The sequence below is a fragment of the Fusarium venenatum genome (genome assembly GCF_020744135.1).
Source record: "Fusarium venenatum strain MPI-CAGE-CH-0201 chromosome Unknown EDB82scaffold_3, whole genome shotgun sequence".
In the NCBI taxonomy this organism is placed as follows: domain Eukaryota; kingdom Fungi; phylum Ascomycota; class Sordariomycetes; order Hypocreales; family Nectriaceae; genus Fusarium; species Fusarium venenatum.
Genome location: NW_027072131.1, coordinates 4,648,698 through 4,669,773, shown reverse-complemented (window position 1 = coordinate 4,669,773; position 21,076 = coordinate 4,648,698). Strand labels below are relative to the sequence as shown.

Here is a 21,076-nt window from a genome sequence, read left to right as displayed (position 1 = left end):
TTCAGCGATAGAAACAAAATAATGCATACATTAGATTTATGATATCATAGCATACCAATGTCTATCGAGGGGAGGCCAAGACCAAAGAGGCCACATGAAGTGGCGTTCATCACATCTAATACGAGTCGCCCCGACCCTATTTTCGTAAACACAAGACCGCTAGTAGGATCGGTGAACCATGATACTGGCCTTTCAACACGTCTTTCTACCCCTATGGGCAAATGCTGAAAACCCATGCCTTGCAGCTTTCCATTACGAATACTGGTTTGTAACTCGGGGTTCGCGTCACGATCAGCATCCCTCTGCCATGGTAGATCGATGATAGAAAAGAAACGACAACGCTCGCTAGGTGTTGCCCTGGTACCAAAAGAACCCGATACAATGACTGTAGCTCCGTCTCGCATACGATCAATAATTCGTTCCAAGACTTCTCTGTGGCGAGTGATCATAGCATCTGCGATGATTATGATGGAGGGAGGCGATAATCCTTTCAAATAATGGAGTGCCGCCTCAGGGTGAAAAGCATGTTCCGTGGGTTTATCGTCCAGTGCGCATATGTTGTTACAGCCGAAGTTTTGAAAATGTTGAACGCCTTCCAAACAAATGAAAAGGGTATAGGGCTGCAATTTTGGCTTAGTGGCATAAGGCTTACTTGAGCCCAATGTGATATCGGTGAACTGGTCCCTATCAGGCTTCACCTCAGCAGCCACTTTGGCCACCTCATCCGCCTCTTTATTAAGATGCCGTGGGATTTCAAGTAGACAGACGTCTAGCCCTTTATTGGCCCATCGTTCTACCTCGCCTAGTAGAAGCTGCCACAAGTCTTTGTTCTCGAGCTCCTTGCCGTTTCGTGATTTTCATCCATTGGAAACCCAGGCTTTAGCCCATATTGTTGGCCCGTTCAAAACATAGGCTGATTCGGTAGCGACCACAATAGAGGTGAACCCTTCTGCTTTCCAATCATTCAAACGGAGCGCAGCAACGACCGCGCGTAACTCGGCTCTGTTGGTTGTGGCCTTTTCAGAATCCCCAAATGGGCCAACAGTGCCAAGTCATGGCCAAAATGCCCCGTGCACAGAAGATTTTCCGGATCGCGATGCGGTTGATTTATCTGCGCAGAATGGATGACTAAATCATAATAAATTTCCTCTCACAATAACTAAGTCCGTCGTCAAGACTAAATGCAGCTGCCTCAGCCAAGAAGGTTGAACTGAGAAAGCCAAAGTGATAAAGGAGGCTCAAATCCAAAGGCTAACTCCGTTGAAATAATCCGAGTAACGTGACCCGTAGCAGCCTATGGGCTACCCTCGTGTGCTTTTCACAGCATGGTCAACTGGGAGGACACTCGCCATAAACTTATCGAAAAAATGAGCCTAAGTTAGTTTCAAGTAAATTCTACCTACTTGCACTTGACATGGAAGACCGGTCAAGTTGCAGGCGATCGGCGGTTTTTGTCTACAGCAGCTATCGATATAGATATAAATAAGAAGCAGCTGACTCATCAAAAGTAGTGCGGCCGCGTGGCCTAATGGCTAAGGCGCTAGATTTCGGTTCCAGCTCCCGATCCCTCTAGAGATTCCAGGTTCGACTCCTGGCGTGGTCGAATAACTCAGCTGAAGTTTCTTTTTGCAGAGATCAACGAATAGCTATAATGTAGATTTGAATTCGAACCAATTGACCAAGCTATGGATCTATCGGAGCCTAACGAATCTGTTATCCCTCATTGCAGTTCCTCCACTGAAGCACCCCTGTTCAACTATCACACTCCCTTGGTCATCTCCCTTGCGAAACCAGTATCCGTTCTGAGGTGTTATACCCTCGATTCTTCCGTACATCTCTCTCGTAAAGACGCCAGATGAAAAATCATACCTACCGTCCAAGTAACGCCACACTTTGTATTGCATCAACGTTTGTGATTTTGAGGACACCAAGCCCTTTTCTTCTTTGGCCATCTGAAAAACCTCTTCGAACAGTTGTTCAAATGCCCAGCTTGCGAGTGAAATCGAGATTGGTTCCTGTAGGGATTGTGTGCGACGGTCGACAAAAGAGTCCAATGTCTCAATCATTTCGTCGAGTTGCAGCGGAATCTTCTGGTATAATCTTAACTTCAGAGCTAGATTCAAACATTGGAGCCAAGGAAAAGTTGTGTCGAGAATAGATAGAATCTGGTTTAAGTCACCTTGCTGCAGGATTGATATTCCCGAATGTATCTACGAGTCTATCAACCACACTACCTCGAGTGAAGTCATCATGGCAAGCCGCTGTGGTAGAATAATATTAGGCAAATTTAAAAGCAAGGCCTTGCTGGACAGGTGTATGGTATTAGTGTGGTATAACACATCCAAACCTTCAGTGTATCTGTCGAGATTATCAGCCAACATAATAATAGACAACAGTAGCAGTAAACGCACGATTGTCGACAACTCAACAGCCAGCCCATGACGCCAATCAAACATGCATCAGTAGTTCCGTAATGATCCTTCCACCCATGGCAAAAGTTTGCCCGTCCGGAGCAGCAATTGTCATCAGCTGGTTGGCACACATATTCTTCACACCGAAAAATCTTTCGAATCCGGGGAGGGCCTACACGATGGCATACACAGCCTTTCCATTTCCAAATCCGAGGTCGGCTTCTGTCGAGGTTATCACGCCATAGCGTATCCAACTTGCCATGCCTGTGATCATAGCTCAAGGCAGGTGCTTTTGCCTTGAAAGGATGTTCGAGAGCTAAATCCATATGCACTGTACGATCGCCAAAAGCAAAAAGTAGAATTCTTCGTCGGATCTCGGTTGGCAACTTGCTGAACAGTGGGGAGCTCTGCAGTGGTAGCGAGAGATCTTGCTTGGAGGATGATGGTGTCAAAACGCGTGGGCGTGGGCTTGTGAGACATGGCATCTGAGGCGCAGGATCGACTTCGTTTTTACTCCGAGATTTTCTGACTTCAAGCCAAGCTTTCAAGTGGCGTCGCATGATTTGAATTGCGAACAACGTTTACGTCGGATTGATTGAAGAGGGGAGAAGTTGGTCGGACCAACAACCGACAGTTCTGAGAGTAAAGTATACAACAGAGCAGTGTCAAGAACGTCTTACACTGTGCATCTCATGAAGTTATTGATTGGCTCGTAAAACCTCTGCGCAAAATACGTTACCCTAAACAATTGGTGTCAGTTTTGGGACTTTCAAGAGTGATTATTATCTATCTTCTCCAGCTCAAGTATCTCCCTAGTGTGATATTGACTGGTGTATTAGTATTTAAAATCATTTCCGTTTTCTTTGTGTCCAGGTATCATGTATGAGAGTAACTACCAGATGTCACTTCAAATTAGATTATTAGATTTGAAATACACCTCATGCATGGCCGACCGCCGCACTGTGATAAATCCCATTCCCATGTTCTGGAGTACCAACCTACTAACATTGATTGTCTTACATCTGTTCTAAATATAAGGCAAACCCGACATAGACGTTAAGAATAATTGAGCAACTAGTCACGGGCCTAAATACGTCATAGATCTCGTCATTTCACGACGCGTTCCAAGAGAAACATAACGATGGGCCAACACAAACAGCTACATTTTACTCTTACAATCGAAGAACAAAGCTCACGATATCTCACACTTGGAAGAAATACTTCCATAATCACAGAAACGACATGGCGAACTCAGCCAAGGCCAAGCGCTTAATGGACACCATCACAGAAGCCCATCGCATGTCGTACCGAATAGGTCGCGGCGAACAAGGCGTCTTGACATTCGAACCATACAAATCACACATCCTTCCACTATGGCGTTTCCGTACAGTCCCGATCGCGAAAAAGAGTGCGGAGGAATTGTGGGATAAGTTTAATGAGTTCAAGGATCAGCGCGACTTTGTTGGAATGGACATGACGCGAAAATTCATCCAGATGGGCATGACGCGTGCTAAGAGATACGCAAACCACGCGGGCGGGCGGAAGTACGCGAAAGGAACAAAAAAAGAGCTACCAAAGAGCGAGGAACATCCTGACAAGAAGGAGAAAGAAAGAGCAAGTCTCATCTTTCGAGGGTATTGGGAACGGTGCAAGGAGGACGAGGATTATCAGGACCTCAAGAGCGACTTTTTGAAACAACAGAAAGAATTTGAGAAGTCATAAACCTTGGTAGCCAGCATTTCATTCACCATTGAGTCTACCCAAAAACACAGAAGATTATCGCGAAATGAGTAAGGATGAGGTGACACGGACGCCTCCAGGCTTGACTTTGTTATCTAACTTGCATCATGATAAACCCAGGTAACGAAAGTGACCGCCAAGGCTCTGGTTCTCACATGTACATGAACAGCTGTTGGTTCTAACCCGTGCCTCAAACATACAGCATTATCCGCAAATAACAGGCTACGTGTTCCCTGTAACCTCACGTGAAGTGGTCTGACAGATAAAACAACTCATTTATAACGCACATATCCCCTCTCTCAACTATTTTATACGGGCAAAGCAGATTTCCATCATTCACCAGACACGCATTAAACTCTTTAGTCTATCAAAATATCCAAGATGACAGAAGTGAGAAATGTTGCTGATTCGCCAGCCAAGGCACCGACGGTAACACCATCGCCTCCAAACGAATTGGATGTTGGTGGCCAATCTGAGGTACAGTCTGCACATCTTTATATGGGATAAAAACTGACATTTATTAGGTCGACGACGGAGACTCATCATTTCAATCAGATGCGTAAGCGTCAGTGTCATTCTTGAAATGCACTATTAAACTAACTCATGAACGCACAGGTCAAGTTCAACAGCATCAGTCTCTGAGAGTATCCTCGAATATCGCCGAATCCATGGACGAACCTATCATAGCGACAAGTACAGAAGTGAACACGTTTTCCCCAATGATGAACAGCAGATGGAATGTGTTGATCTATCGTAAGTATCTTCAATGACATACCCTGCAGTCTAACAAACAATCCATAGTCATCACTACCTCTTGCTTCTTCTCGAAAGCAAACTCTTCCTTGCCCCGATCAAAAATGATGTTCAGGTAAGACCAGAAGAATGGTAAATTAGGGAAGAGAGCTTTCTGATCATTATTGCAACAACAGAATGTACTTGACGTTGGGACCGGAAGTGGTAAGTCTATTGCTCCCTAATTTGTTTTGGGCATGACTGACTGTGTAAAGGTATCTGGACGATGTATGTTCGCCTTTACTTGCGCTTCTGAACTGGACTGACCCTCGTGATTTGCAGGGACTTTGGGGATCAACATCCAGGTGCTGAAGTGATTGGCACGGACCTTTCACCTTGCCAGCCTCAATGGGTTCCGCCTAATGTTCGCTTCGAGATAGAAGACGCCAGTCAAACTTGGACATGGGAAGATGGCCACTTTGACTTTATCCACATCCGATACCTGTTTGGTGCGATCGCGGACTGGAACCATATTTTCGAACAGGCCCACCGTTGTTGCGCACCCGGAGGTTGGGTCGAGTCTGTTGAGGCCGATCTTCGGTTTCGCAGTGACGACGGGACTATAGACCTAGAGCCTGTCTGGGGGACAGCTAGCAAGTTGTTGGAAGAAGGCGGCAAGGTCATGGGACGTCCGTTTTTTGTCCATGAACAACAGCAAGAAGGCATTGAGAAGGCTGGTTTTGAAGATATCAAGGTGGTGGACTACAAGGTAAGCATGGGATTAGTATGAAGGAACACCGTACTGACTTTACTGTTGCAGGTTCCCATCGGTGGATGGCCCAAAGACCCAACCTTGGCTGAAGTCGGTCGCTTCATGCTACAGACACTCGAGAACGACTTGGAAGGTAAGAAATTCTGACTAATATTACAGAATGTTCAAAGAACTGACACTGGATAAGGATACTCATTCGTGCTATGGAACCATGTTCTCAAGTGGCCCAGTGATGAATACCAGATATTCCTCATGCAGGTGCGCAAGGCCTTGCGAAACCGCAAAGTTCACAGTTACATCAAGGTCCGGTATGTTTATGGCCGCAAGCCGGAGTAAGGTATAGGTTCTATCCACAGGGTTAGTATCACTCCATAGCGGAGATATCCCAATTTTTTAGCATGCCACAAGATATCATTATCTTGTTTATCAGTCCCCGTTGTATATGCAGCTGAATAATGATGATAAGTTGACGCAAGTGAAGACGCCATTGATCGGCACAAACAGATACACTTATCGGGGGAGAATCAAGAATGAGGTCCAGCCAGTTGTAAAACATGAAGCAATCAATAGTGGCAATTATCATGGAGTCGCTCCGGCATAGGACCCGTGTATCATATTCGAGTTATCTCGTCTCGGCTGGACCTTCTTAACAGATAAGTCGCCGATAACGCTCAGACTAAACCCCGTGGGGAAGGTCAAACGACTGATCTCGGCAAAGACATGATTGGTTGACGAGCTAGCCGGCTGTGAACTCCTCGCTTGGACCTTCACTTTCATCATCAAGCGGGGAATAAACAGAGGAACGGACAAGAAGTGACCCCGTGGGGTAACAACGATAAGGTTGGCGCCGGGCTATGTGAATAGGATATATAAAGACGCTTGTTTCTACCAATGTTGATCTTAGGTTCATCAGTATCTTGCGTTTGTTTGCTTCTTGTACAATGACTGATCTCAAGACTGTTGTTTCCTCCCCTGGTGATGCTCGCGCTGAATCAGTGCGAGCAGCAGAAATGTCTACTACTAGAGATATCCCTTTGTGGAAGTACATCTGGCGTCATAGTCTGACCCAGATGATACTTCTGAGCATCCAAGCCTTTTGTGGTCCTGCCATGTCAGATGCTATTGCAGGCTTGGGTGGCGGTGGTCTTGCTACTCCTCAGGTATCCAACATTTCGACTGCCCTTCGTTATGCTGCTTTAGCTTTCAGTAAGTTTAGTTGGACCTCCAATGAGATCATTCTGAAGCGATACTGACATTCTGTTTCTCTAGCTTGCTTCATGGGTGGTCCAATTGTCAACAAACTCGGTGTCAAATGGGCTCTTGTCATCGGTTCCATGTCGTTCCCCATTCAAGGCTCGGCTTATTACTGCAATAGCAAGTTTGGCAATCAATGGGTCAGTGAGCTCGGAGATGTTTTGCCTTTGTACATCTACTAAGACTACTACAGTATCTAATCTTGAGCGGTGCAATTGGCGGTATCGGAACTGGTTGTTGGTATGTCGCTGAAGCTGGCGCCATTATGACTCTGGCCCCTTCTGGAGCTCGTGGTAAATATCTAGCTTTGTGGATCGTCTCTCGTAATCTAGGACAACTCGTGGGTGGTGCTATCAAGTAAGTCAAACTCCTGGATGTAAAGTGTGATGACGCTAATAATTTTGTAGTCTGTCGAAGAACCATGAGAAGGGCGTGAGTGGTGGTGTCACGCCTGATACATACATCGCTTTCTTGATCATTGAGTGCCTGGCGCAAGTCAAACCACTTAGCCAACCACAAACAAATGCTAACAAAGTTCAGTCTACCTTTCGCATTTATGATCACACCATTTCAGCACGTTATTCGCTCTGATGGTACCAAAATCGTCACAGCTGAAACACTTTCGACGAAGTTGGAGGTTAGGCGTATCGCAAAGACCATGACTTCAAGGCTCATCACCTTGTCTGCCATCTGGGCTGTCTGGTCCTTCTTTTACAGGTGAGGCATCCGTGCTCTTTGGCATATTGTGAATCATACATTGACATTGATGGCAGTGGCTCTTGGTCAACCTATCTCGGAATCCATTTCACTATCCGCGCTCGAGCTCTCTCATCCCTCATATCTCCTTTCTTTTGCATGTAAGTAATCGAGCACTTGTGTATTATTATTCTCACAAAATTCTAGTATCGGCTGCTTCGGCCTTGGTTTCATCCTGGACGCCGAGAAGCTCGCACAACGACGCCGTGCACAGATTGGTCTCTACACCGTCGTTATCCTTAACGTCGGAGTTTACATCTGGTCAATCATTATGCAAGCTCGTTTTGAGCGGAACGACCCTGGTGCCATTGACTGGGACGATAATCTGTTTGCGACTTCCTTCTTGCCATACTTCTTTGTGCAGACAACGGGGCCACTGTCACAATCATACATGTACTGGCTTTTGTCTTCATTTGCTACTGATGCACAAGGTACTTCCATACTTGACGCTTGAAGTTACTCTCCACTAACGGCACGCAGAAAATGTTAGAAACGGTGCTGCATTTAGATGTCTCGAGGCCATTGGTCAAGCTATTGCGTATGGCATGAACACACAGACAAAGAGTGATCCCCTGGTCGGTTTGTAAGTTATTCCAGTCCTCTTTACTGGGGCCAAGCGTTTGACTAATAAATATCTTGACAGCTGCGTAACATTCGCTCTGCTCGGCGCTTCGCTACTACCCATGATCATGCTCGTTAACAGCACACCCGACAGAATCCCTGCTGATGAGATTGCTGAGCAGCAGGCAATGGGAGATAAGCTTGGGGACATTGAAGGCCAGCGTGTCCAACTAGATGAGGGCCAGATCAAGAAATGAGTGGCCGGTATGGGACTACACATATAACACATGATTAAATTGTAATTTAGGTAGCGAGTATCCACTATAGTTAAAGATTCGCTTCAAATTAATAATTTGTCGGGTACAAGGAACAAACAGGTACATGAAGTTCTTCCAGAGACAGCGTGTATGAAGATTGTCCTTGTGGATAGACGCACGATCTTCAGCCAATGTGAGTATGGAGGAGCAGCACCATTTGTTTTCTCCAATTCATTGATCGTTCCCCTCGCCTGTTACACTGATATGCCCAGCGACAGCCTTCATCGTATCACTATTGGATGTCGTGTACCGCGAAAGAAGGTGAGTGTGTAGTCTAATCTCCTAACATCAGATCATCCTTCCCATACTGCTAATAATAACCCCTTCAATGACTTTTATCTGATAGTTCCTCTAGATCTTAGCAAACTACACCTAAATAAGTGTTTAAGAGGGATGGAAGCTTGCTTTAGTGCAACACACACCATTGGTGCTCCCCTACAGCATACATGAAAATCTCTTGTTAAAGACAACGATTCTCATCAGGCTCCCAAGAGGTGCATGTCGCCAAGACACAAAGCGCGTCAAGGCCGAATAGGAACATTTTTGTTTTCAGCTCTATATTCAGCTTTTCTGAATTTTCGCATTGGTCGCATTATCGAGACCTGCTCGCCAAGACGGCAACCAATACCAGGAGCTTGGTTCAGCCTCAGCGCTTACATGCCGATCGTACCTGCATGTGGCATCAGCACTTTTTTTTTTCACCATAAATTTGTAATGACGGTATTTTGAGAAGGACTTCGATGTTGGGGACCGAAGGGTCAAGTATATATAGATGATGTCTGGTTGCTTTGTCGTTACAGCCAAACTCATATTCTCTCAACAACATTCTTTCATACCGACACTCTTTCAAACTGACATTCGTTTTTAACAATACCCTTTCTTCATTTATCATGGAGGCTCGTGCAATATCAGAGAAAATGTCCACCGGTTCTCTCTTCCTCAGGGTGATTGGTGTCGGCGAGGCCAGAATTGGCATGATATGGTTCATGCTAGCTATTTTTCGTATGTTCCTTCAATGAACACACGAAAAAAAGAACACTACTAACACGTTTACCAGTCGGCTTCATAGCTAATATCGTTGTCCTCGTCGGTTGTGCCTCGCCTGATACGCAATCAGTCTACCTCTTCAGTGTCGGAAGTGCGGAGCTTGTCAATGCAACCGCCAATGTGACTGGTGTTTCGCCGAATAAGCTACAAACGTTTGAGCTTCCAGAGTACTGGTACTGGGGCCTCTCAGGTGCGTTGGGATTATTACATGCTATTACGTGTGCTTGAGCTAATACAACCTTTTTTAGGCGTGTGCATGAATGTCAAGACCAGGAATCTATTTGACGTCGAGGAGAAAGTCATCTGCAAACAGAGCTTCCCACCCGTGTTCACCGTTGAAGACATGATCTCTTTTGCCGTCGAAGCACATCTCGGAGACAACAAGAACACCTCGGTCAAAGCCAAGATGATGCAACCTTGGACGAATGCACTTGCAAAAATCCAAGACGATCTTGTCGAACCGTCCCGTCCCAGAGACCTCATGAGAGCTGCAGCTGCCTTTTGTGTTCTTTCTACCATCCTTGCTTCTATCATTTTAATCCTCACCGCATTGTACCTTACCATTCTACGCGACTTTCTTAGACGTTGGATGCTTTATGCCCTCGCCTTGCTTGACGCACTGTTATTCACTGGTTCAGGTGTCATGATCGGCTATGCTATGCGTGAAGGTCCAAGAGGGATTATCGAACTTTCTGGTCTACCTCAAGGACATGTGTATGGAGCTGGCAATACCGCCTTTACCTTGGGTGCTCTGGTCAAGTATCTTGCTATGGAGATATTCTTGTTTCTCTTTTTTCTTGGACTGTTTCTGGTTCTTTGGCTTATTTACTGCTGTTTGCTTTGTTGCGTGGATGATAGAGAAAGGGTCAAGGTCAAGGTCCAAGTTATCAACAGGTACTTGCCTGCGCAAGGTTGATAGTATCAGTCGTGTTCGTTGAACATAGGAATTTGGTGTGGGAAGTTACAAAATGGTTGATGATGGATTGCTTATGTAGGATGTAATGACGGCGTTTCGTACACCTTTTTAACTAATGAATTGACGAGTGTTGCTTACATTTTTGTCATGGAGTTCTCTCAATGCATTGAAGAATACGTCTACGGGTGGTACTTCAATCCCAACATGACTTGATGTTTCAATTGTGGGTTTAAGGCGCTTTACCAAGATGCTTATGAACACTTCAACGCTATCATCGAAACGGACGACATTCCGGACCCGCTCTGCAGGTGATTTTCACTTAACACATGCGGTATATGACTTTGCTGGTACCAACAACTATGAAATAGCACTAAAGCAATAGATAAATCGCCCCAAATTGCTAGTAAGGTTGCTGAAACTGGGCAATATGCGGAGTCCCTTGTTCCGGCTTGACCTGCTCATGTTTCTGATCATCTGGGGTAACGGTGGAGACATATCTCGCGACTGTAGATCTTTCGTTATGCGACCCAATAACAATTTGTTCGACACCTGACTTGATGAATATTGCAGACCGAGTTTGTTACGAGATCTTATCCGAATCTGGGTACCAAGTCGCTGAACCGCAAACACAGACACTTTGGGAATCGATACATGCAACCATGACCGCTGCAAAGCTTTACGAGATTTTTGCCAGGATCAACAAGATGCCATAGCGTCTAGTGCGATGTTACAGCAGTTCTTTAGCCTAAAACAGTTGACTTTTGCCAGACCGTAGTCCACTACCAGGCCACCAGGCTCTGAAGTCTAGACTGGAAGAACTACATCATTTCTCAATCACACCGGCAGTTGGAGTACAATTTATCTGGAGGCGTATTGCAAGGTTCCCCGCATGAATCATCCGATTCGATACTGTTTTCTCCTCCAATCGGAGCCAATAAACGAAATTAAATTACTACAATGGGATATGTATTGCCGTTCGAATCAGAAGAGAGCTCGACAGATTTGAAGATGATGTTTCTGCGAAGTCCACCAATGATGCAATTGAAAGGACTACCAGAACAAATCTACACCGATTATATACAAGACAAGCCATCACGGTGGATCCAAACTTGATTTTGGACATCCTCATTTTCAAATTCTAATCCGTCATACCTTCACCATGACGGGCTTCAAGAAGAGTGCCATATTTGGCCTCCTCTCTTCCCTTGCGGTAGCTACCGCTCAGAAGTTCACAAACCCCGTTGTCTGGGAAGATCTTCCCGACAATGAAGTCACCCGCGCAGGAGACGCTTACTACATGACGTCCTCGACATTCCACTACTCCCCTGGTGCTCCTGTTCAGCGATCTTATGATCTTGTCAATTGGGAACACATTGGTCACTCGGTTCCTGTTCTCGACTGGTCGCCCGACTACAGTCTTGAGAACGGCAGAAGAGCATACGTGAAGGGTATTTGGGCCTCATCTCTGAGATACAGAGAGAGCGATAAGAAGTTTTACTTTGTCGCGTGTATCAGCGGTACTGGAAAGACGTTTGTTTACAGCGCTTCCAGCCCGATGGGCCCGTGGACCAAAGGCGCGACTATCAACAAGTGCTACTACGATGCTGGGTTACACTTCGATGAGACGGATACTCCTTACGTAGCGTATGGACGCGATGATATCCACCTCGCACAACTTAGCAATGATATGAAAAGCGAAGTCAGAGAGCAGGTCGTGCTCAGACCCCCTCTGACGCTCGAGGGAGCCCGCCTCTACCAGCGAAATGGAAGCTGGTACATCTTCTTGACTCGTCCTCCGGATGGTCAATACATTGCCAGGTCTACGAGCGGACCTTGGGGGCCATACGACAACCGCATCATTGCTGATAGGCTCAAACTCTCCAACGTGCCAAGGGCTGGATCTCCCCACCAAGGAAGTCTTATCCAGACTCAGAAAGGCGACTGGTACTACATGGGCTTTTCAGACATGTATCCCGGAGGAAGATGCCCTGTACTTGCACCCGTTACTTGGAAGAGCGATGGTTTCCCTCAAATCACCCTTGTAAATGGTGCTTGGGGCGACTATGACTACCCTCTTCCTCGCCGTGATGTCGCTAGTCCTATTGGTACCGACAACTTCCCTGGAAATCAGCTCAGAGCAGACTGGGAATGGAACCACAACCCTGTTACCAGTGGCTTCACCGTGAACAACGGTCTCACTCTTCGAACTGTCACCGTCACAAAGGATCTGTACCAAGCTCGGAACACCCTTACTCATCGCATTCGCGGTCCCCAGGGTCAAGCTACAGTCGTCATTGACTTTTCACAAATGGCTGATGGTGATCGCACGGGTCTTGGTGTCCTGCGTGACCAGTCAGCGTGGATCGGAATTGAGCGCGAAGGCAACAGCTTCAATCTCGTCATGACATCAGGTCTCACCATGAATACAGACTGGTCAACCAAGTCTACCGGTAATGTCGTCGCGAGAACCAACAATGTTTCATTCCGAAAAGTGTACCTTCGAGCGAATGCGGACGTTCGACCTGGACAGGCCGGTAGTGCAAAGTTCAGTTACAGCACCGACGGAAACAGCTTCACTAGCTTCGGAAGCACGCTCACATTGGGAACATATTGGGAGTTCTTCCCGGGCAACAGGTGGAGCGTTCACAATTTTGCGACCAAGGGGCTTGGTGGTTCTGTCAAGGTCGAGAGGTTTGATAACCGCTAAGTGGTGGGGAGTATCTAAATTGTATACATTGTAGCAAGTCGGTTTTTGGATGCCTGTAGTAAATAAGTCATTTTATGAGATGTCAAAGTACATTTCCCTCAGCGACAGAATGATAGGGCCCTTTGTGAGTACCCAGATGTAGCAACCACAAGTCTGTGCTACCTCCATGTTATGCTGAGCGTGATGCACTTCTACGGCAACGTCGACGACAAAAGAAACAGGCAAGGAAAACAAGCTCAATTGTGTCAATAGAGGAGTCAGCAATAAATTTGAACGATGGACTGTTAGAAATTGACTACAATATCCTAGCCAAAGCTTCACATTGCTCCTATAGTTGACTAAATAGAACATGTTACCCATCTACTCTTCACTTGAACTGCCACCAATTGAAATTAAACAAGTAATCAGACCCCTCGCCAGTAAATCGAAGGAACAGATCGCTTGTGCCCGTGGCTCCGCTAACAGGGCAGTCAATCGTCCTCCAAGTCTGCCAGCCACCAGTCGAGGGAACCGTGCAAGTTCCAACGAGCTTACCAGTCTCACTTCCCAACCTCAGCTCAATCTTACCTCCTCTGCTGTTAGCTGATGCAACGCGAGCACTGAAGGACTGGGCTCCGTTTCCAAAGGCCACGCCCTTGACTTTGATGTAGTCGCCATTGTTGATGAAACCAACGCTGAGACCGCCCTCACTACAAGCCTCGGTCTCGACGCCATTGGTCCACGCAATGGTTTCGGCTTCTTGACGAGTGTATGGATCAAGGGATCTAACTTGTGCAGGACCAGTTGTGGTCATGCGCAGTTGTGGAATTAATCCATTGGAGTTGTACTGGAAGCTCTCGACAGCAACTGATCGTGTGTAGCCGCTGCCACCGGGGAGAGCACCGTTGTGGTAAAAGAAGTAGGACTTGTTGTCAAAATCAATAATGGCAGGGTGGTTGGTGAAACTCTTTCCTTCGTGCGCCATGAGGACGCCGCGGTATGTCCAGGGACCAGTAGCGGTGGGGCCGGTTGAGTAGCGGATGTCTTCAGAGCAGCAATTAGCTGCGTAGAGCATATAGTACATTCCGTTACGCTTGTATAGCCATGGTCCTTCCTCGAAGTTGGTTGGGCGATCAGGGTTGTTGGGACGGGAGCCAAAGCCTGCTGTCGTCAGCTGGACCTTATTGATACCGCCGCTATAAGATATCATGTCCTGGTTGAGCTTGACATAGTAGAGTCCTGGGTTTCCCCAGTACATATAAGCTTGCCCATCATCATCGATGAAAACAGTCGGGTCGATCTCGTTATTCTCGACCAGTGGCTTGCCCAAGGCATCACGGTAAGGTCCGACGATATTATCGCTCACACCTACGCCGATAGCCATACGTCCATTTTTCATGGCGACAGGAACGTAATAGTAGAACTTTCCGTTTCGAGCAGCGACTTGGCCAGCCCAGGCTCTATCATTGGCCCAGCTGAAGTTGGTCAGGCCCATGGGAGATGGATGGTGTTGCCAGTTAACCATGTCGTTTGATGAAAACAGGCGCCAGTCCTTCATGTTGAAGAATGTGGAGCCATCTTCGTCGTGACTTGTGAAAAGGTAGACACGGCCATTGTGTACAATAGGAGCAGGGTCGGCAGTGTAGACTGTTTGCACAATAGGGTTGTCCGCGTTGACGACACTGGAGGTAGACAGTAGACTACTGAGGAACAGAAGGCCTTTGGTAATGGCCCAGGTGTTAGCTTTGACCATATTGGCGAAGTTGTCCACTGGTTGCAATAGTAGATGGATGAGCTGGTCAAAGTAAGGAAATGGTCAACTTCGAACAATCCTCGTGGGACAGATAGCCGTATATAAGATTAATATCTTACATTGAGATCACAAACCGCCGAGCTGTTGTCATTCTGGCTCATCAAGTAGAGAATACTTCTGTAAGTGTAGCATGATAGTAGTGTTGCATCCTGGTAAACTCTCACGATCGTGTCCTCGCCAATGGAGTTACATCGAGGTTGGGGAAGCTGAGCTTATTCGAGCGCTTCCCCAACTACTCATCGATTTCCTCTTTGGTCTCGGACTCGTTTATGGGGATGCCGGATAAATCTCAGGCACGTCGTAACGGACGTGGTACGAACATTGAGATCATCGGGCTCAGTAGCATGCGATCTTGCTGTTGGTCCAATCGTCCAATGAATATTCATACTCCTAGGCGGGGTATTAAGCATATTTCCGCTCCAATTAAGGTGTTCGATGCCCAAAACGTGCCATGATGGTACTCTTGCTCTTAGCCTTGGGAGTCGGCTATGTCATCTAAATGGACAGAAACTCTCGTCTTGCCACTCGCTCACAGCTTTGAATGGTAGTCAGTACGGCTGTTGGCTGCAATACGCTACGCCATCTTTTTCTTCACTCTAGACTCGGCCACTTCCCCTCCGATGTTACTGTAAACGTATTGGGGGACCCTCAGCCGCAATTGGCCCTGTCATCATTAATTTAACATTAGTTCTTATTACATTGCATATCGAAAATACGTCCAGACAAAAAGAACCCACGCCTGCATGAGTATCGTAAGTCAGCCATTTACGGGGCACCAACTCTATATCACCGCATCTGGATACCTCACTAGACCAAACAGGTAAGCTTCAATACCTAATACATCGTCATTTTTCGGCGCCTTCCTTCTCTAGTCTATGTATGATGATTTCCTGCATTTCCAGCTACAGCTGCAATGAGTGCAGCACCCGTCCCTGATCCATCCTTAGTAAGCTCTATCGTTATTTTCCTCTCATTTGTACACCCAATCTTGGCGACATCACGTAACGCGCCGCGCATCAACTCTTCGAAGTCGGCATGAAACTCGAACAGAGAGCCATCCACAGCGATATTGATATCCTCTTCTACCAGTATTGTCGACTCAATCACCTCTTCTGAGCCGTAAGGTGATTTAGCAACCGGTATTTGGGTGTCTTCGTCAGGTCGCAGGCAGCCACATATACTTCTGATCAGTCTAGCCAGTGACGATATCTTGCCCCGCTTTGGTTGTTTGGTAGGCTTCTGGGCAATCTCTTGCGTTTGTGCTGTCGTAGTTGTCTTGTGAGTCGTAGTTATTGACTGTAGTCTTCCTGATTGGAGGATGATTGCTGCAAGGCCTGCGCCGACTAACCGAGCAGATCGCTTTATGATGGCTTTTGCAAGACGCTGGATCTTTCGCATCTCCTCTCCAGTGGCTTCATTTACAGCCAGGGTCCGCCTCAAGAAGGACAAGGGCCCTTCTATGTCCTCCGGTTCGAACTCGGTGATCTTGGTCAGAAACGATGTTTCGATACCCGTGTAACGATGTACTGGACTTTCGTCCTCGAATGTGATACTCAGGCTCCCATTCAAGACAAGTTCCAAGATGATCAAACGTAGCAACTCTCCGAGATACATACCAGACACCATCTTCTCCAAGAGGCCACACCCGGGATCGGAAGAACCCTCGTCGATCAGCTTGTCGAATCGGGTCTGGGGGAGAACTTTTAACCCATCGTCCCAGGAGCCCCATTCCGTGTTGATTACCATAACGCCATTTTGATCCTTTGTTGTACTCTTGTCGCCGTTTTCCAGTCTCTGTATATTCGCAATTTCCTCGACATAAGCAGCATTGGTTCCTGTGCCCAGAATGATAGCTGCTAGAGCAGAACTCGATTCTTCAGCCGTGTATGCCTTGGTTAGAAGTGTACCGACTGCATCATTTGCCAAGACGCAAACTCGTACTGGTAGACCTGCTTCATCAACTGCTTCTTGTAACAAGGAGCAGGGGTCTTGGCCTATGGCACTTGGAATATCCCATCCCTTGTCCCAGTGAACGAGCGTACCCTGGGATATCGATGTCTGTTCACAGGTAAAGCTGAATGTGAATCCAAGGTTGAAGGTTTCCTGAGAAGCGCCTTCTCTCTTATTTTGCAGTCTGTATTCTTCAAGAAACTCTCGTATCTTTAATGCGATAAACTGAAACAGAGGCTTGTGGCTATCGTTCACACGTAACTCAGGAGGCACGACGTGTTTTCTTTGGAACACATCAAAGGATGAGTCTCCGTATAGCTCAACGGCACAGACGCGGCAGTTTGTACCTCCAAGGTCAACTGCAAGGACCATTCCTTTTTCGCGTCCCGTTGGTATCTCGGTGACAAAGGAAGGTATCTGATAAGAATACTTGGCTTTCAAGCCATGTTCTGATAGGCCTGGTCAGCGCGATACATAGATGGAGAGGAAGATACATACTTATCTGCTGAACGAAATAATTTGTAGTTTCTTGAACCTTTTCTTTGCCAATATCAAACTCTTTGATGATTGATTCAACACTAGCCGCATGGCCGTTTCTGATGCCATTTTCCAACATAGCTAAATTCGAAAGACCAGCAAAAGCCGATGCGATCTCACATGAAAGGTGAATATTGAGTGCAAACGGTACTGAGAGTACAAGTGCCAGAAGACTAATACCAATTTCGCCAAAGTTGCCGGGGCCATGTCAACTGAGACTTACCAAAAGAGAGTAGTTTCTCAACACCAGACCACCGGCAAAGTACGGTCCGAAGCCGGCCAATCCCGGCTTGAAGATGTTCCCAACCACTTTAGTACTAGACCGTCGACTCTCCTTTTGATAAGCATACAAGGTGATATCCGGCCACTTCGCCGCTCTTTTCCCCCGCATCATCCACTTTTGCACTGACAGTCAGAACCAAAAAGCAACAATCACAGAATGACTTTCGGCGAAGATTCCCGACATCAAGGCTCTGGGGGTGATGAGTCTGGAGCGCACAAGGCCCGCAAGGCTTGCAGTTCGTGCTGCCCCTGTCAAAGTTCTTGGCATAGCATGCTAATAATAGAAATCTTAGTCAACTGTCGCAAGCAAAAGATGAAATGCATTGTACAGGGTAACAGCGAATCATGCCGACGGTGTCGTCGAGCAGGCTTACCTTGTGTCTTTGTGCCAAGAGCAAACGCAGCTCAGTTGCCTCTGGTATCTGAGCCATTGGATTTAGAGTTCAAGAACAATGTTCTGTCGAGACTTAAAATCGTTGAAGAGCGATTAGGTCTTCTAGGTGACAAAAACATGAGCTTGGAAATGTTCGCTGGTGTACAGGAACAATCTCCCGAACCGACGAACGAACCACTTTGGAATGCCATTTTGCAGCTGCAGAGATGTTCACCTAATTTACCTTCAGCCATATGGCACCGTGATACTGTGGAATCACTTTGGTCGTCGTATGTGACTTGTTCATCCCATTCAAACTCAATTGGCTAATGTTATTCGCAATGTTAGATTTCACGACAGGATGCCCGGCCTACACTTCATGCCTGACAAACAGACATTTTCAGCACCCCAACCAGTTCTTCTCGCATCTATCCTCTATTGTTCAAGCACAAGAGGACCACCAGACATGGTCGAGATCGCACCACATTTCTTCACAATTTTATGCACCGCCATAGCACAACTTAGTATTCCCAGTAGCGAGGTTGGTCGTCCCATAGAGACATCTGTTTCCCGAGAGGAGTGGGCTTTCCAGACGGTTTTGGGTATCGTACTTGCTGGACTTCTAACAGAAGGCAACATCCGAGAAACAGGGAACTGGATCTCTGTAGGTTACAGGCTCATGCTGGACTATTGTCCCGCTCACGTCGATGATACATCACGAGAGTGGCGAAAGCTATTCAGTGGCATACAGATTGTTGATCTTGAACACTCTTCAATCCATCTAGCCTATCCGGTTATACCGATCGAAGCACCACTTGCAGTCTTGCGGATGTCGCCACTAGACCAACTATACAAGTTATCTCGCATGATGCACACGGGTTTGAGTCACTTCACGGGGCGTCGATTGCCGACCATATGGTCTTGCTTTGAAGATTCACGAGTCGAGAACAATAACTTCACTACTAGCTTCACAGCTATTGACGGTATACTCATTCGAGATTGGGCCAAGCAGCTAGACGATTGGCTGGTGGAGTTTAATGGAAAGACACCTGAGCCTGATCAAAGCAGCAAGCTTGTTCTTCGACAATATGTTCTCCATAGACTTCTCGTCCTTTCCATCTATCATCCTGCGAGAAGTGGCAGTCTCTGGTCTCAAAGCATTACATCTCATGAGCAGGAAGAATTACTCCTGTCAGCTCGTGCGACGCTCAAACTTCATCAACATGACGACTCAATCTGGTCAAACTGGGACTTGATCATAATCACGTGGGCTGCTCTTATTGTTCTACAAGGTATACAAGGTGGTATTGGAGAAATAGAAGGTAAGTCACGATTTCCTCATCAAAACACTATAAACTAATCATCATTCAGACATGACAAACATCAAACTCCATCTCGACATCCTCAAGCAGAAGAACGAACCCAAGCCAAGTCTTTGCGATAAACTCATCGTACGCTTGGAAGAAAGCCTCCAGGAAGTCAGCACACCCGACTTCTCATATGTTCAGCCAGCGCACCCATCTGTCATGGATCCCTCGTTTGACTACACCTGGCAGATATTCGATCAGGTGAACTTGCAACAAATCCAGTTTCCGGGCTAATACAAAACATGATATCGCATGCATATCACATGTTGGTGGGAAAGGTGACTGAACGGACTCTGGTGACGGGTGATATGCGTGAAGCCATATTATCGGGCTTCAAGTCTCCTTCATCATCCCCATCAGCTGTAAGGGTTGGTGAAGGAGGCAGCTGGCCTGAGAATTCCTTTTGCTTAATGGTCTTCGCAACATCTTTGAAGTACTGCAATCGATTAGTACAGTAGCACAGCATAGTCCGATCTAGAGACTCACGTTGACAGTCTTCACCTTCATCTCAAGTGTCGCATCCTCATCAACCACAACCATACTCTTTGGGTGAAGTTGAAGACACGAGAGTGTACAAAGATGACTCACCCCGCCTTCAACAGCCTGCTGCAATGCCAAGGCTTTTGAAGCTCCGGTAGCGATGATCACCACTTCTCGGGCATCCATGACAGTCTGCACCCCAACAGTCAATGCCATGTCCGGTACCTCATCGATGTCATCATCAAAGAACCGTGCATTGGCGATCCTTGTCTCGTATGCAAGAGACTTGACTCTTGTACGACTAGAAAGACTAGATCCTGGTTCATTGAACGCGATGTGTCCATCTGTTCCTACGCCACCAAGGAAGAGTTCAATGCCGCCAAATGACTTGATCTTGTCTTCATATTCTTGGCACTCAGCAAACAGATTTGACGCGTTACCATTCAGCAAGTGGATGTTTTGAGGCTGGATGTCGATATGTTTGAACAGACTCCGGTGCATAAATGAAGAGTAGGATTCAGGATGATCACGGGGCAAGCCAACGTACTCATCCATGTTGAATGTGACAACATGACGAAAGGATATCCTTGAGGCCTTGTATGCGTTGATGAGGTTCTTGTATATGTAGATAGGACTACCTCCAGTGGGAAGTCCGAGGACGAAGGGCTTCTCTTCTGAAGGGTTAAAAGAGATAATCCTGCCTTCCCGATGTGTCAGTTGCATGTTGACATCAGGCAGGGTTGAGTAAGCTTACTGATAATATACTCTGCGATATAGTTGGATGCCTCTTGGGGGCTTTCACGGATGACGAGACGCATCTTGAGCTTTAGAGATAATTGTAAGGAGTAAAGGCAATTTTCGGAAGATAGTTGTCACCCTGAGTCAACTCTCAGACAGTTTGGCAATATTTCTTTCTTAATAAACTGGCAACTCATTATTATACCGGCCATTCGCAATTCCCTTGCGTTATGTACGTCATGTAAGCGATTGCCTAACTCCAGTGACTCAATCATCTTCTACTCTGTTTGATAGAGTTTACAATGATGGCCGAACTTTGCCGGTGGATCAAGCGCCTTCACAAA

General features: G+C 46.7%; 9 protein-coding genes and 1 non-coding gene across 10 annotated transcripts; 6 read left to right on the top strand and 4 right to left on the bottom strand.

Annotated features, from left to right (window-relative positions):
• Nucleotides 1-16: 16 nt before the first annotated feature.
• EDB82DRAFT_507372 (uncharacterized protein) lies at nt 17-1,419 on the bottom strand. The gene has a single exon (XM_065608787.1). It carries the CDS (start codon nt 447-449, stop codon nt 45-47), a length of 405 nt encoding a protein of 134 aa, XP_065464062.1. The 5' UTR covers nt 450-1,419; the 3' UTR covers nt 17-44.
• A 95-nt stretch (nt 1,420-1,514) lies between these two features.
• On the top strand, nt 1,515-1,603 carry EDB82DRAFT_t218. Its single transcript has one exon. It is a non-coding gene; the product is annotated as a tRNA-Arg (tRNA).
• Nucleotides 1,604-2,176: 573 nt separating this feature from the next.
• On the bottom strand, nt 2,177-3,007 carry EDB82DRAFT_248578 (uncharacterized protein). Its single transcript, XM_065607310.1, has one exon. It carries the CDS (start codon nt 2,969-2,971, stop codon nt 2,288-2,290), a length of 684 nt encoding a protein of 227 aa, XP_065464061.1. The 5' UTR covers nt 2,972-3,007; the 3' UTR covers nt 2,177-2,287.
• A 401-nt stretch (nt 3,008-3,408) lies between these two features.
• Nucleotides 3,409-5,991, top strand: EDB82DRAFT_558881 (uncharacterized protein; the record flags this gene model as incomplete). The annotated part of the gene is made up of 9 exons (XM_065609712.1): nt 3,409-4,126; nt 4,547-4,628; nt 4,676-4,710; nt 4,767-4,904; nt 4,953-5,019; nt 5,081-5,112; nt 5,226-5,667; nt 5,704-5,749; nt 5,843-5,991. The coding sequence occupies exons 1-9, from the start codon at nt 3,654-3,656 to the stop codon at nt 5,989-5,991; spliced, it is 1,464 nt and encodes a 487-aa protein (XP_065464060.1). The 5' UTR covers nt 3,409-3,653.
• Nucleotides 5,992-6,348: 357 nt separating this feature from the next.
• On the top strand, nt 6,349-8,491 carry EDB82DRAFT_248522 (major facilitator superfamily domain-containing protein). Its single transcript, XM_065607309.1, has 9 exons — nt 6,349-6,861; nt 6,925-7,049; nt 7,103-7,266; nt 7,317-7,400; nt 7,450-7,626; nt 7,683-7,766; nt 7,813-8,096; nt 8,146-8,248; nt 8,309-8,491. Exons 1-9 carry the CDS (start codon nt 6,597-6,599, stop codon nt 8,481-8,483), a joined length of 1,461 nt encoding a protein of 486 aa, XP_065464059.1. The 5' UTR covers nt 6,349-6,596; the 3' UTR covers nt 8,484-8,491.
• An 803-nt stretch (nt 8,492-9,294) lies between these two features.
• On the top strand, nt 9,295-10,636 carry EDB82DRAFT_507363 (uncharacterized protein). The gene is made up of 3 exons (XM_025727940.2): nt 9,295-9,545; nt 9,601-9,780; nt 9,839-10,636. Exons 1-3 carry the CDS (start codon nt 9,434-9,436, stop codon nt 10,504-10,506), a joined length of 960 nt encoding a protein of 319 aa, XP_025582357.1. The 5' UTR covers nt 9,295-9,433; the 3' UTR covers nt 10,507-10,636.
• Nucleotides 10,637-11,515: 879 nt separating this feature from the next.
• EDB82DRAFT_507360 (putative xylanase 28) lies at nt 11,516-13,317 on the top strand. The gene has a single exon (XM_025727939.2). The coding sequence runs from the start codon at nt 11,666-11,668 to the stop codon at nt 13,211-13,213; it is 1,548 nt and encodes a 515-aa protein (XP_025582356.1). The 5' UTR covers nt 11,516-11,665; the 3' UTR covers nt 13,214-13,317.
• Nucleotides 13,318-13,580: 263 nt separating this feature from the next.
• EDB82DRAFT_547006 (glycosyl hydrolase) lies at nt 13,581-17,883 on the bottom strand (the record flags this gene model as incomplete). Its single annotated transcript, XM_025727938.2, has 3 exons — nt 13,581-14,962; nt 15,932-17,180; nt 17,716-17,883. 3 exons carry the CDS (start codon nt 17,881-17,883, stop codon nt 13,581-13,583), a joined length of 2,799 nt encoding a protein of 932 aa, XP_025582355.2.
• EDB82DRAFT_248452 (uncharacterized protein) lies at nt 17,816-19,868 on the top strand. The gene is made up of 4 exons (XM_025727936.2): nt 17,816-18,010; nt 18,068-18,437; nt 18,496-19,469; nt 19,519-19,868. The coding sequence occupies exons 1-4, from the start codon at nt 17,932-17,934 to the stop codon at nt 19,746-19,748; spliced, it is 1,653 nt and encodes a 550-aa protein (XP_025582353.1). The 5' UTR covers nt 17,816-17,931; the 3' UTR covers nt 19,749-19,868.
• EDB82DRAFT_527332 (uncharacterized protein) lies at nt 19,774-20,812 on the bottom strand (the record flags this gene model as incomplete). The annotated part of the gene is made up of 3 exons (XM_025727935.1): nt 19,774-19,950; nt 20,001-20,695; nt 20,749-20,812. The coding sequence occupies 3 exons, from the start codon at nt 20,810-20,812 to the stop codon at nt 19,774-19,776; spliced, it is 936 nt and encodes a 311-aa protein (XP_025582352.1).
• Nucleotides 20,813-21,076: the final 264 nt, after the last annotated feature.